Below are 12,159 nucleotides of genomic sequence, written 5' to 3' on the forward strand. Positions count from 1 at the left end.
GTTGTGTTATACTAGTTTTATTGATATTGGTGTATTAATGAATAATTTAGAATTTTTTTAATTCATTTAATATATCTATTAAATAACATGTAAAATATCTAAATATTAAAATTAAAAATACAGTGTTTAATAATAACTAGTAGATGCTATAATAAAATAATTTGAAGTAAAATGATGTAGTAAGAAAGTCACATCACTATAGTACATGTGGACAACCTACGTGGACAATGAGGTGGCATAAAAACCTGATATAATTGGTAAATTTAAATCAAAAGGTTACTCAATGCTATAATGGGTAAATTTTTCAAAGTACAATGTCATAATAAAAAATGGTTTGAAAGTACATTGCTGTAATAAGAAAAACTGAAAGTACAATGCTATAATAAAAAAATTATGAAAGTAAATTGCTATTTTATGCATTTTGCCCTATAATTTTCTTATAAAGATAATAATTAATTATTTTGTTAGAACTCGATAATTATCTAATCATATTTTAGATTTTTTATATTTTAAAATAAGATGTTTATCATCAATTTGATTATGTTTATCCGCATTTAGTTATATGAATTCAAATATCGAGCTTTAATAAGTTGTACTTATGCATAATTTACTTGTAATATTGAATTTTAAATAACATTGGTTCTATGTGGTTTTGAGAAAGCGATAATATTTTTATTTTTGAATAAAATATAAATTTAAAAATATCATAAAGCTTTGAAAAAAATATCGATATTAACATTAAATTAATCTTTTTTTTTAAATTCTTGTGTTTTGGTGTAATTTCCTCAATTAAATTTTTGTAATTATAATTTAATTTAAGTTCAGTAACAATAAAGAAAATAACTAAATATTCTGTTAGTTATCAATTATTATCTTAATTATATTTTAGATTTTTTATATTTAAAATGAGATGTTTATCCAATATTTGATTATGTTTATCTGCAGTTAGTTAGACGAATTCAAGTATGAAACTTTAATAAATTGTACTTATACATAATTTACTTGTAATCTTAAATTTTAAGTAATATGCACCAATAAACAGTACTTTGTGTATAAAAAATCGTTTTTAAAAGTTTTTATCAAATGTTTTATAATATAATATAGATATATATTGTATTTGACATAAAAAATATATGCTTACAATACTTGCACTCTTGACTCCTCACATTCTCTCCCTCCCCTATTCTAAGATAGAAACATCCACCAAATAAAAAACAAGTACGAATATTATAACAGGTTATAAAAAGAACCGTCAACGAGAGCCAATGCCCCCCTCTGGTTACCATGAGCTCTGCCCATGCCACTATTGTTGCTATTATGGTTACTACTATTACAATGCATAGATCCATGACACACATGCCACAAATATCCTATAATTAGATTTAGGGGCCGTTTACCAAACGCTTATCCAGGTAAGCGTTTATCAAGTAACATTATCTCATCAGATGAATATCGTAAGAACCAAGAATCTTACCCGGTAAAAGCGAGACAGAAACATAAGTCTTACCTGGTAAGTAAGGGCAACGACTCTTACCACGGTAAGCGCTTACCGGGTAAATTGTTGCATAAGATGTCGTTTTGGTGGACTGAAATCTTACCCAGTAAATAAATAATAGTGTCAAATTTTACCGGTAAGTACTTACCGGGTAACTGTTTGGTAAACGACCCCTTATTGATGTTACAAAATCCATCATTTAGGACCTTAACAATTTAACGAATGCCATATATCTAACCAAACAAACAATGAAAAATGCAGTTCATAATGACATATTGGCTTGCATCACGTTCATTGAAGCGTCTGTATGCATAAAAGCGTCATAGACATCATATTTAAATGAAACCATATTAGTTTTTGTTTAATTTTAATGAGATTATAACATATATAAATAACTTCAAAATTAATACGAAAACTAAAATTTGGAGCATAAACTAATTTATAGTTCATTAAATGGGTAAACTAGAATCTTAAAATGCAAAATTCACATGATTAATGTGCAACAAAAAGGATAAAAATGAGACGTTCATATCTAGTATTTGGATTGTTAAATGATGGGTAAGTTTTGTGAAGTTTTGATAGTTGAGGGAGTAATTTGACAAGTTAAGGTAATAAGAGGGGGTAAAACGAAACTAACATCTTGATTGCAATCAAACATGATTTTCGGGGTCTGGGTTCACAAAAACGCGTACACGTCCTTTTGTCCAAAGCCACGTGGTAGCAAAGCTACTGGAGCACAATGGTCGGCTTCCACACGTCGTCATTTATAGTGTAACAAGTCTGCGCCAATAAGCTTATTTCACGCGTCTAAACGCGTGTCTTGGAAGTGTTGTTAATTCAACATTGTGTTTAGTTTTGTAAATCACGAATTAATAAATAAATAAATTAAAATTTGATATTTATAATAATTTTGAATTAAAATTTTAATTAAAGAATAATTTGGTTATTTTAAAACTCTTTTTTCTCTTCTTTCGACCTCCGGTAAATTTATTCCGACGAACACCAAGATGCATAATGTGATACTTAAAAACATCGACATTGTTAAAAAAAGATACATACAAAAGACCTTTAGTGTGATAAACTGTGTGATACCTAAGAACTTCTAATAGTAAGACACAAACACAATGTGATACCCACTATGATACCATTGAACACGTTATGATACACATTGTGATACCCAGAAACTTTATTACATAAATTAATTGTGATACTAATGTGATATCCATTGTGACATCCCTATGCTACCGTTTTGAATATGGATTGAGACCAAATCTGATATGGGTTTTATATAAAACATAATCACTATGATACCCACATCAAGGTTTGAATAAAAGAAAGAAAGAAAAACAATAGACTCAAACATAGGGTTCAAACTAGAAAAAGTCCTTAAAAACATGAAACTGGAAACCAAGAAAAACTCATATTTGAAACTAGAGAGGGGAGGGGGTTTAGAAACCATATCTATCTATATCGCCGTCATCATCTGCTCCAATAATGTAGTTCACATTGGTGTTTGATTTCAATGCGTTTATGAATTATTGGGTTCTTGGTTTTTGATTTCCAAACGCGAATCTTCTCGTCCTGATGACCGGTTACTAATCAACCACCCACGTCTCCATCACCTCATCTCCTCCTTACCCGCTAGTTACCGATCTTTTTTAACGACTCGTTTCCATGCCTCCCGGTAAAAATTGAGAGAGATGGAAAGAGAGAATCTTTTTTTAGTGGTGAAAGATATGGAAAGATTTGATGACCTGGTATATGGAAAGATATAAACATGAGTTGTAATTTTTTTTACTAAATTACCCTTTATGATTATTTAAAATATAATTATTATTATCTTAAATGCTTGGTTAATATTGAATCTTACGGTTACCATGAACTAAACATTTCTCATTTGATTATGCCACTATATATATACCAGTTGTCTATTCGCGTAATATGGCAGGATGTAAAAATTTCTTCAAGATTTGTTTAATTTTCATATTTCAAATACTTTCAAGATGTATGTAACAAAAGCAAATATTTTACATGAAATAAGAGTTTGCAAGAGCTAATATTTATTTTGCTCTCCTACATTAATGCAATAAAAAAGGAGGCAAACATTAACTTCATAGTTTGTTTACCCAAACACTTAACCAATAAAAGTCAATAGCCTCACTTACTTTACCAGGTAAGATTGTAATCCATCAAAACAACATTGTATGTAACAATTTATTCAATTAACTGGGTAAAATTCATCACCCTCACATATCGGACAAAACTCTAAATTCTTATCATCACTATTATCAAATAAGATTCTTGATCGTTGTCATTCATCCTTTAAGAAATAATTTCTTACCGGGTAAGCGGTAAATATTTATCAGGTAAGCATTTAATAAACGATCCTAAATACCAAAATTCGATAAAAATTTGCATAAGAATCTAACAAAAGAAATAAAATTGATAGGAATAAAATTAAAAATCACATGATAGGTTTCTTTGAACCCACTTTTCTTTGATTTGCAGAAGGGGAATGGTATGCACTACATAAACAAAAAAGATGATAGAAGGTTGCTTAGCATACAAAAACATTAAATTAAAAGACTTTAAAAAGAAAAATGATCAATAATTAAAGGAAGAGAGGCTATTCAACAACTATTACCTATGATACAACTACTACGTCATCCCCAAAGATAGAACTCCAAATTTATTAAATCCAAATCAATAATATAGAAGAATTTGGAACTATGAACAGAAACACAAAGAAAGATGGATATCATAAGATTTTTTTTTGAGGTTTGTTGTTTTCTAAGAACATGGGAATGAGTAAGTTGATTTTCTGGCTTCAAAATATCCTAATGCATTTGGCACACTAGCCATACCATAAATCATGACAAATAACACTCGTTGAATGTTCACAATATTGACGGCAAGTACACAAAGTTGCAGCAAGTTCGATTCAAATACCTTCTTCTCACATACCACCTCAGTTTTCTCACTCACACACCTCTCCTAAGGAGGAGCGGTAAAAATAGAATACATCAAAATTTTCTCATTTTGTCTATCCACAGTAGGATAAAACTTTTATCTATCAAGTTACAAACTAACCAAACAGAAATTAACTACTGCAAATGTTTAGTTATTGATTCATATGATATGTTTTTCTATTTTCTAAATTCTTAAAGCATTTGAAACAGCTTAACTCAGCATAAAAGAAAGTGAAGCAAATAAATAACAAATAAGTAAATTGGTGCTTTCCCTGTCCCATAACAACATCATTCTCACATTTTCACTAACATCATCTTTGAAACATTACAAACAAAGCCTTCATAAAAGATAAAATCCATATCTTGGTAGTGGTACAAAAAACATTGCATCATTACCATCAAATAAGGACCAAAATAGCACCATTAGAAAAGTTGGTCTTACACCAACAAAACAAAGGTTATACATCTAACCTAACCGCAAGAACTGAGCCTGATGCAAAACAACAACTGTAGCGTCCTTTAGCTTCAAACCAAATCTATTGTTTCATCAATTTTTAGCACCCAAAAAGATCAGAAACATCATCTGAAGTAAAGGATAATCACTTCCCTTAAAGAAACAAATTACTTCCCATATATCATTACTTGTATAAACTATGAAGTAAAATTAGCTTAAGAAAATTGTATATTCTTTTCAAGCCTTCAGGAATGGAATTCAAAGGACGATTATCGAGATAACATAAAAGACATTTCTTAAACCAAATGATTGAGGTTTCTAAATTTTCTTATCGGCCAACTACATTCACAGAAGAGAATATTTGGTTGATGTTTCCAGTTTTTTATCGCCAGCTAGAATTATTGTAAAACAACTTTTCTCTAGTAGATATGTGTCATATGTCTAGCTAATCCAATATTTGAGCATAAAAATCGGTCCAATATTGGATGAATTCTTATGGAAAGTGAAATCTAGAGTCTAGACTATCCATCAAAGAATTGTTCCTGACAAACTATTGTGTAAATGGAAAAAGAGTTCTAAAAACCCTATTAGTTGGCCAAAATAGATATCTTATAACATCATAAGAAACAACCTTTTATTATCTAAAGAGGATGATTCTAGCACACTTTGAATATCTTTGTGTTTAGGAAACACATTAATTGTTGAACTACCCAGGTTTATTGCATAAAGGTTTGTTTAGTTACATGAGTTTGAGCTTATTATATCAGGGCAAGTATTGAACATATAACTATTTTTTTCTTGACTATGTAAACTAATAAGTTTTCTTAAACATATAACTATGTAAACTAAAAAGTCTTAAATTACATTAAAAAGCATGCAAAGAAAACAATTTGGTGGGATTTTTATTTAGATGATGGAAGTGAAAAACCTGCTTAGTATGGTAGGTGATGACTTGGTCAGACCATGGAAGTGAGAAACTTACTCAATCTGTATTTTTGTAACATAAAATAAAAGTGAGTGGATTTTTATCAAACATATGGTGGGCATAGATGGTGAGCATTTAAAATAGATGGTCAAAAATCAAATCAACCAAAAACTGGATTCAAACTCCAAAGAAAAAGAAGATATAATTTTACTATGATTCACACCAAAACTCCATCTAATCAGTTCAAACCAAATTCAATCTAACTCAAATTCAAATAAAACAAAAAACCCAAAGATGGATAGGGAAATTTGACCGATGATGAAAGCTTACCTGAATGTCTTCAATAGAGATAAAAATGGATATAGAAGCTTACCCGATTGTCATCATACAAAGATGAAAGTTTACTTGAATGCCTTGATTCGTTTTCTATAAAATCATCACTAAGAACCCCATATCAAAACAAATTTCTAAATAAACTTTAGACATCCAAGGAAAGACCAAAGCAACATTATAACTTTCAGGATTGGCTAAGGCAAAATCTCTTGGCCGCCACTGCGAATGTCCGAGAGAAACAAGCCTTAAAATTATCATCACTAGTATAAAAAAATAAACCTAAACCATAACTTCATAAAGAATTTGAAATCTCTCACCCAAAAATCATCAACAACTTGAAAGGAGAAGATTGAGCGAGAGTGGAAGAGAAGAAAACCATAACCTTATGAGAGCAGAGATGGAGAATTGAATCAGGAGATGATTGAGTAGAGTAGAAGAACTAAACTGAAGAGCACCTGTAGTGTCTCGGAGGAAGAATTGAAGAACACCTGTATTGTCTTGGAGAAAGAATACACTTAGCTAAAAAAACAAAAAAAATCAAATAGAATTGTGAAACCTAAATTCAAACCAAACAAAAAAAGCAAACACACCAGTAGAGAAAAACTGTCAACTCACATTGGCAGTTTTCAAGCCAACCTGGATTCAAACCAAAACCAAATTCGAATCAGAAACCTAAATTCAAACAAAACCAAAAACCTAGATTGAAATCAAATTAAAACCTTACCTAAATGTGTTCAAGATGGAGAAATTGGAAATGGATGGAGAATTTTGAGGGTCACCAAGAGGTAGGAGACGATCCAGGGTTAAAGATCTGTGAATCGCCACATTGGGACTGTGAATCGCCACGTTGGGAGGAGGGGTAGAAATTGAGAGGATGAGGTGTGAAGTTCTTGGAAGGATAAATAAAGAGTTTGGTATTGATTAGTTGTACATCAAGCTTATAATGTCGTTTTTACGACTTTTAAGACTCTATGCATGAATAAGCAGTACTTTATCCATTAAAAATTGTTTTGAAGACTTTTATGAAATTTGGTTTATAATGTAGTATATCTATAAGGAAAGTTTGAGGTACTAAAGTGGTACCATAAGAATTGAGTATTATTTAAATGATGAATTGTGGTTGAGTTTTAGTTATCTCATATTGGTGAAGAGTTGAAAGTTTTGAACAAAGTGAAATGTATGAGAAAAGTGGATTGGATGCTTTTGTGTCAAATCATGGGTTTGTCTTGTTATATTTTGGATGACTGATAAGTGTGCAAAAGCAAACACTTTAGCACTCAATTATCTCTTTATTTCACTTTATTTTACACATTTCCCAATCTTATATTGAGTCTTACAGTCTTATTTTATGGTTTTACATTTAGGGGAGCTAGGATGCAGGAATGGTAATGTCTTATGAGTTTGGTGAATATAAATGCTGATATAAGCATTGATGTAGCATGTGTACATGTTGTTGCAGCACTGGACGCTGGATATTGGCACAACTGGATCAATCTCGTTGAATAATTTGAAAAGTCAAAGTTTTGAAAAAGACATCTCCTAGTACTATTGGCAAACAATTTAGATGGATGATGCTCCTAAAGATGCCTCAACCTTTTGTACTAAAGCATCTTGTCTAAAAAGCATCTTGTCTAAAAGCATCTTGTCTAAAAAGCATCTTTATTTTACTTGTTGGTTAATAACCTATGGGTATTGCCCTCTTGTACTTTTTGATTCCCTCATGGTAGTATATATATGGGGGTAATCCTTTGAACAATTTGGTGTGTAACCTTTGGAAACAATTGTCGTCAGGAACAAAGCTTCATCAAAGTTTTGGGTTCTTGTTACTTTTTATTATTAATTTGCTAGTAATTTTAAGTGTTTTTCGTCACCGTCAGTTGTTACAGCAACCTTTCCAGCTTTCTTTCTTTTTTTTTTTGCTGAATTTACTTTTACGTCATTTACATTCAGTCATTTTTATTTATGTCATTTACTTTTAAGCACTTACATTCAGTCATGCTAGGCTAAATACCTTAGTATGGGTGTAAGTGAAGGTTGTGAGATTACGCCAAGTTGTTAGTTGATATTTGCTTGTTAATAGTAATTTATTTCACTATTCACAAGTGGTATCAATATTTCATCTGGTAATCTTTGAAAAATTGATACATGTTATTTTATTAAGATGAGTTGGACTTTAAATTAAGACAACACAAATATTTTACTAATTGTGTTATAGAGGCTATAAAAAGTTGCCGTAATCTTATGGGTTGCAAAACTATATGGAAAGAAAGGTAAGATATGTACTAGTTTGGGATTGATGCATCACCAAGTGTATTTACAACATATGGTCTAATCTGCACTTCCTTGGAAGGCCGTTCAATCCAGTAGTGTTGTAAAGAGCTATTTATAGAACAATATTCATTACACTTCGTTGCTAAAATCCAAGCTGATCTTGCATCCATACTACCTTTTAATTATTGTTTCATTTCAGTATTTAGTTACCAACTCTCGCAAATATATTTTCTCTCAAAAGCTTTATTGCTTCCAAAAACCCTTTTCTGAAATCTCACTTTAAAGTTAACTTTTGTGACTTTCTTTGCATATTAAATCTCTGTGGAACGATATCTGGTATTACTTACCATTATTACTTGCTTTGGATGATACTTGTAAGCCATGTATACTTGCATGATTTACTTGTTATTATAGCCTTTTGAGGGTATAGATCCATCCACACCAAGTTGTTAGCGCCGTTGCTGGGGATTTTTCTTCCAAAAAGAATTTTCCTTAAGTTACTTTAAAATTTGATTTTTCTACCATCAAGTGTTCATTTTTAGTGGTTTATGCAAGGATACCTCATGAGACTTTTTTTGAGTTAGATCCGCACATTGAAAGAACTTTTAGAAGGAGAAGAAGGTACAAAAGAAATTTGTTTCCTATTCTAGCTACTCCTGAAATGGCTCAAGTCGGACCTGATTCAATACCTAATCCTGAGGAGGAGGTTATTAGGCTTGCAAATTCAAGGACTGGTGGCATCATGGACTATACTATTCCAATGTTAAATCAATTACATCCTAGAATACGTAGGCCCACTATTGATGGTGACCACTTTGAATATGTGCCCATCATGTTTCACATGTTACAAACAAATGGTCAATATGCTGGATTACCATCTGAGAATCCTCATTTGCATCTTAGATATTTTATGGAGATCACTGAATTTTTTCATTTTAATGGAATTTTTGATGAAGCCTTAAGGCTAAAGTTATTTTCTTTGTCATTAAGAGATAGAGCCAAAGTGTGATACAACTCTTTGCAACCAGACTCAGTCACCACATGGAATAAGATGACTGAGAAGTTTAAAAAAAAGTATTTTCCCCTAACCAAGAGTGCCAGGTTCAGAAATGAAATTTGTCTCTTTAGACAAATGAATGATGAAGCAATTCCTGATGCTTGGGAGAGGTACAAGGAATTACTAAGGAAATGCTGTAACACCCTAACAAAAGAAATAAGGTAGAAGGTAAATTTAACTCAAAAGCACAAGGCAAGCCTAGAGTTTTACAAAAATCCACCCAATACATGGGGAAAAGTAAAGCGTTTACGAAACAACTAATGGGGCGATAAGTAACAACCTATTAATCTAAACAATTTCATGCCCAGATTAAGGATGGGTGTTTCTACCAACTCCAACAAAAGTATCCTCGAGTGGTGTAACGCTCAAATCACCAAATACCTTATCCAAAAAGACTATTCAATTTCGACGATCCTCTCAACCCTTATTAGCCCCACTGCTAATGGAACCTGACAAACAACCACATCAAGAAAAAGTGTTAGGCCTACGCCTAGTGAGTCAGACAGTAAACTTGTTGAACTGCAAGTCCAATGTAAACATACATATGTATAAATATAAATACAATACATGGTTTTTATTCGATAAAAGTATGGACAGTTCTCACAATCACATGATGGTGCCATAACATTCGGAGATCACGGGGGAGACCCGATTTACAGTTGTTTATGACGGAACACAAAGTAAGTCACAACTCAACGTTATAAAGCATCACTTACAGGTTTAACACCTTGACATCAACTAAAATAGTCATGTAGTCGGCCGTGATCTTAAGCTCTTTATCTCGGTAATTACATAATAATCACAATGCCTAATACCGAGTGTAAGTGAGAAGATGATTTGGTGATTACATAATAATCTCAATGCCTATCACCAACTTACACCATCATTCCCATGAATAAAATAAAATGACATTCATGTCTATAATTCCATTATATTCTAGTGACATATCCAAAACACAACATTTTTAACATATACACATTTATACATTACCAAGACTTTGCATAAACCCTTAGTCCAATGAAGTACTCTCACCCAACAATACGATTTCAAATGTAGAACATAAAGGTGTTGTCTAAAGGCCAACAATACTTGAAATGGGTGTTTTACCAAATGATTATATCTTTTTCCCCAATTCATCTTTCCAATATAGGCGGGATCCCTAAGTTCGTTCTTTACTTAAAGTGATCTCCATTTCTAACCAAACAAGTAATTTCACCTATTTAAAATTCGAAGTAAATATAATGCATCATTTCCATTATTGTAAAGTTTCATAATTGGGGTAGAATGGACTCACCTTGTAGGATTTGGGAGAAATTCTAAACTCTTGAAATTAAATGGTAGGTGGACAAGAGTTCCAAATTTTCAGCAGGTAATAAACACATATGGTGAAACAGTGGGGAGGCCAAAGGGAAAGGAGGGAAGAAGCAGGCTCCACAAGGGGGGGGGGGTGAGGTCCTTCTACGGTTTCCAACAAAAAGGAGATGGTTCTTCTTTTTCCTTCTTTCTTTCCTTTTTACCCAACTACTGTCCCTGTTCCTAGATATAATCCCAACAACACCATTTACATAGAAGTCAATGTCCTCCATGGAAATGGGAGAACCTTTAGAGAAAAGGGTGAAACAAAAGAGTGGGTCAAAGTTGCAGGTAGTCCCCCCCCTTCCAAAATCAATACTCCCAAGAATTCAAAAGAACCCTTTTCCCTAAAAATAATTTTATATAAATACATATATATATATATATACATATACTCTTATATACTTCACAAGGAGGATTTTCATAAAATAAAGTGTTTTTAAACACAGATTAAGTAAATGAAAATGCATACCTTATATAAGTCTTTTTTTTTTACGTGCACAGAGCTAGGAAAAGGGAAAAATTTCCAGGTGTTACAGTCCTCCCCGCCTTGGATCAAATTTTGTCCTCGAAATTTAAGCTCATGAGAAGAGGTGGGGGTAACGCTTCTTCAAGTCCTCTTCCGCTTCCCATGTCACGTTTGATCCTCAATGATGTTTTCGTTTTACCTTGACCATGACAACCTCTCTGTGCCTCAATACCTTGGTTTTGCTTTCCAAAATGGCTTCCGATTCTTCCATGCATTGCTTGTTCTCATCTACACGAATTTCCGAAAGTGGTATTACTCTTTCTTCTTCCGCCAAACACTTACGAAGGTAGCACACATGGAAGGTGTTATGTATTTCGGCCATCTCTGGTGGTAGTTCTAATTTGTAAGCCTGAAGTCCCACCCTAGCCAAGACTTTAAACGGTCCAAGGAAACGGGGACTTAGCTTCCCACGCTTTCCAAATCGGATAATACCTTTCCATGGAGACACCTTTAGCATTACGCAGTCGCCCACTTAAAATTCTATAGGTCGGTTCCTCTTGTGTGCGTAACTCTTTTGCTGATCCTGCACCGCTTTTAAACGTTCCCAAATACATTTCACCTTATCGGCCATTTCTTGTACGATTTCAGGGCCGGCGAATTATTTCTCACTCGCTTCAAGCCAACACACAAGAGTCCTTACAAAGCCTCAAAAGGTGCCATTCCGATGCTGGAATGATAACTATTGTTGTAGGTGAACTCCACCAGGGGTAGGTGAGAATCCCAATTCCCGCCAAAGTCGATAACACACAAACGAAGCATGTCTTCAAGGGTTT

General features: G+C 32.7%; 1 protein-coding gene and 1 pseudogene across 1 annotated transcript; both read right to left on the minus strand.

Moving 5' to 3' along the window:
* Nucleotides 1-9,546: 9,546 nt before the first annotated feature.
* LOC112502691 lies at nucleotides 9,547-9,647 on the minus strand (annotated as a pseudogene).
* On the minus strand, nucleotides 9,628-11,843 carry LOC112502687. Its single transcript, XM_025106670.1, has 2 exons — nucleotides 11,526-11,843; nucleotides 9,628-9,648 (listed from the first exon to the last, which is right to left on the minus strand). Exons 1-2 carry the CDS (start codon nucleotides 11,841-11,843, stop codon nucleotides 9,628-9,630), a joined length of 339 nt encoding a protein of 112 aa, XP_024962438.1.
* Nucleotides 11,844-12,159: the final 316 nt, after the last annotated feature.

The sequence above is a fragment of the Cynara cardunculus genome, unplaced genomic scaffold (genome assembly GCF_001531365.2).
Source record: "Cynara cardunculus var. scolymus isolate 2C unplaced genomic scaffold, CcrdV1 Un_Scaffold_1786, whole genome shotgun sequence".
NCBI lineage: Eukaryota > Viridiplantae > Streptophyta > Magnoliopsida > Asterales > Asteraceae > Cynara > Cynara cardunculus.

Coding starts and splice junctions, on each gene's coding strand:
- LOC112502687 (XM_025106670.1), bottom strand. CDS start 11,843: ATGCTAAAGGTGTCTCCATGGAAAGGTATTATCCGATTTGGAAAGCGT. Junction 9,649..11,525: donor GAGAGGTTGTCATGGTCAAG/GTAAAACGAAAA, acceptor TTCTTTTGTTAG/GGTGTTACAGCATTTCCTTA.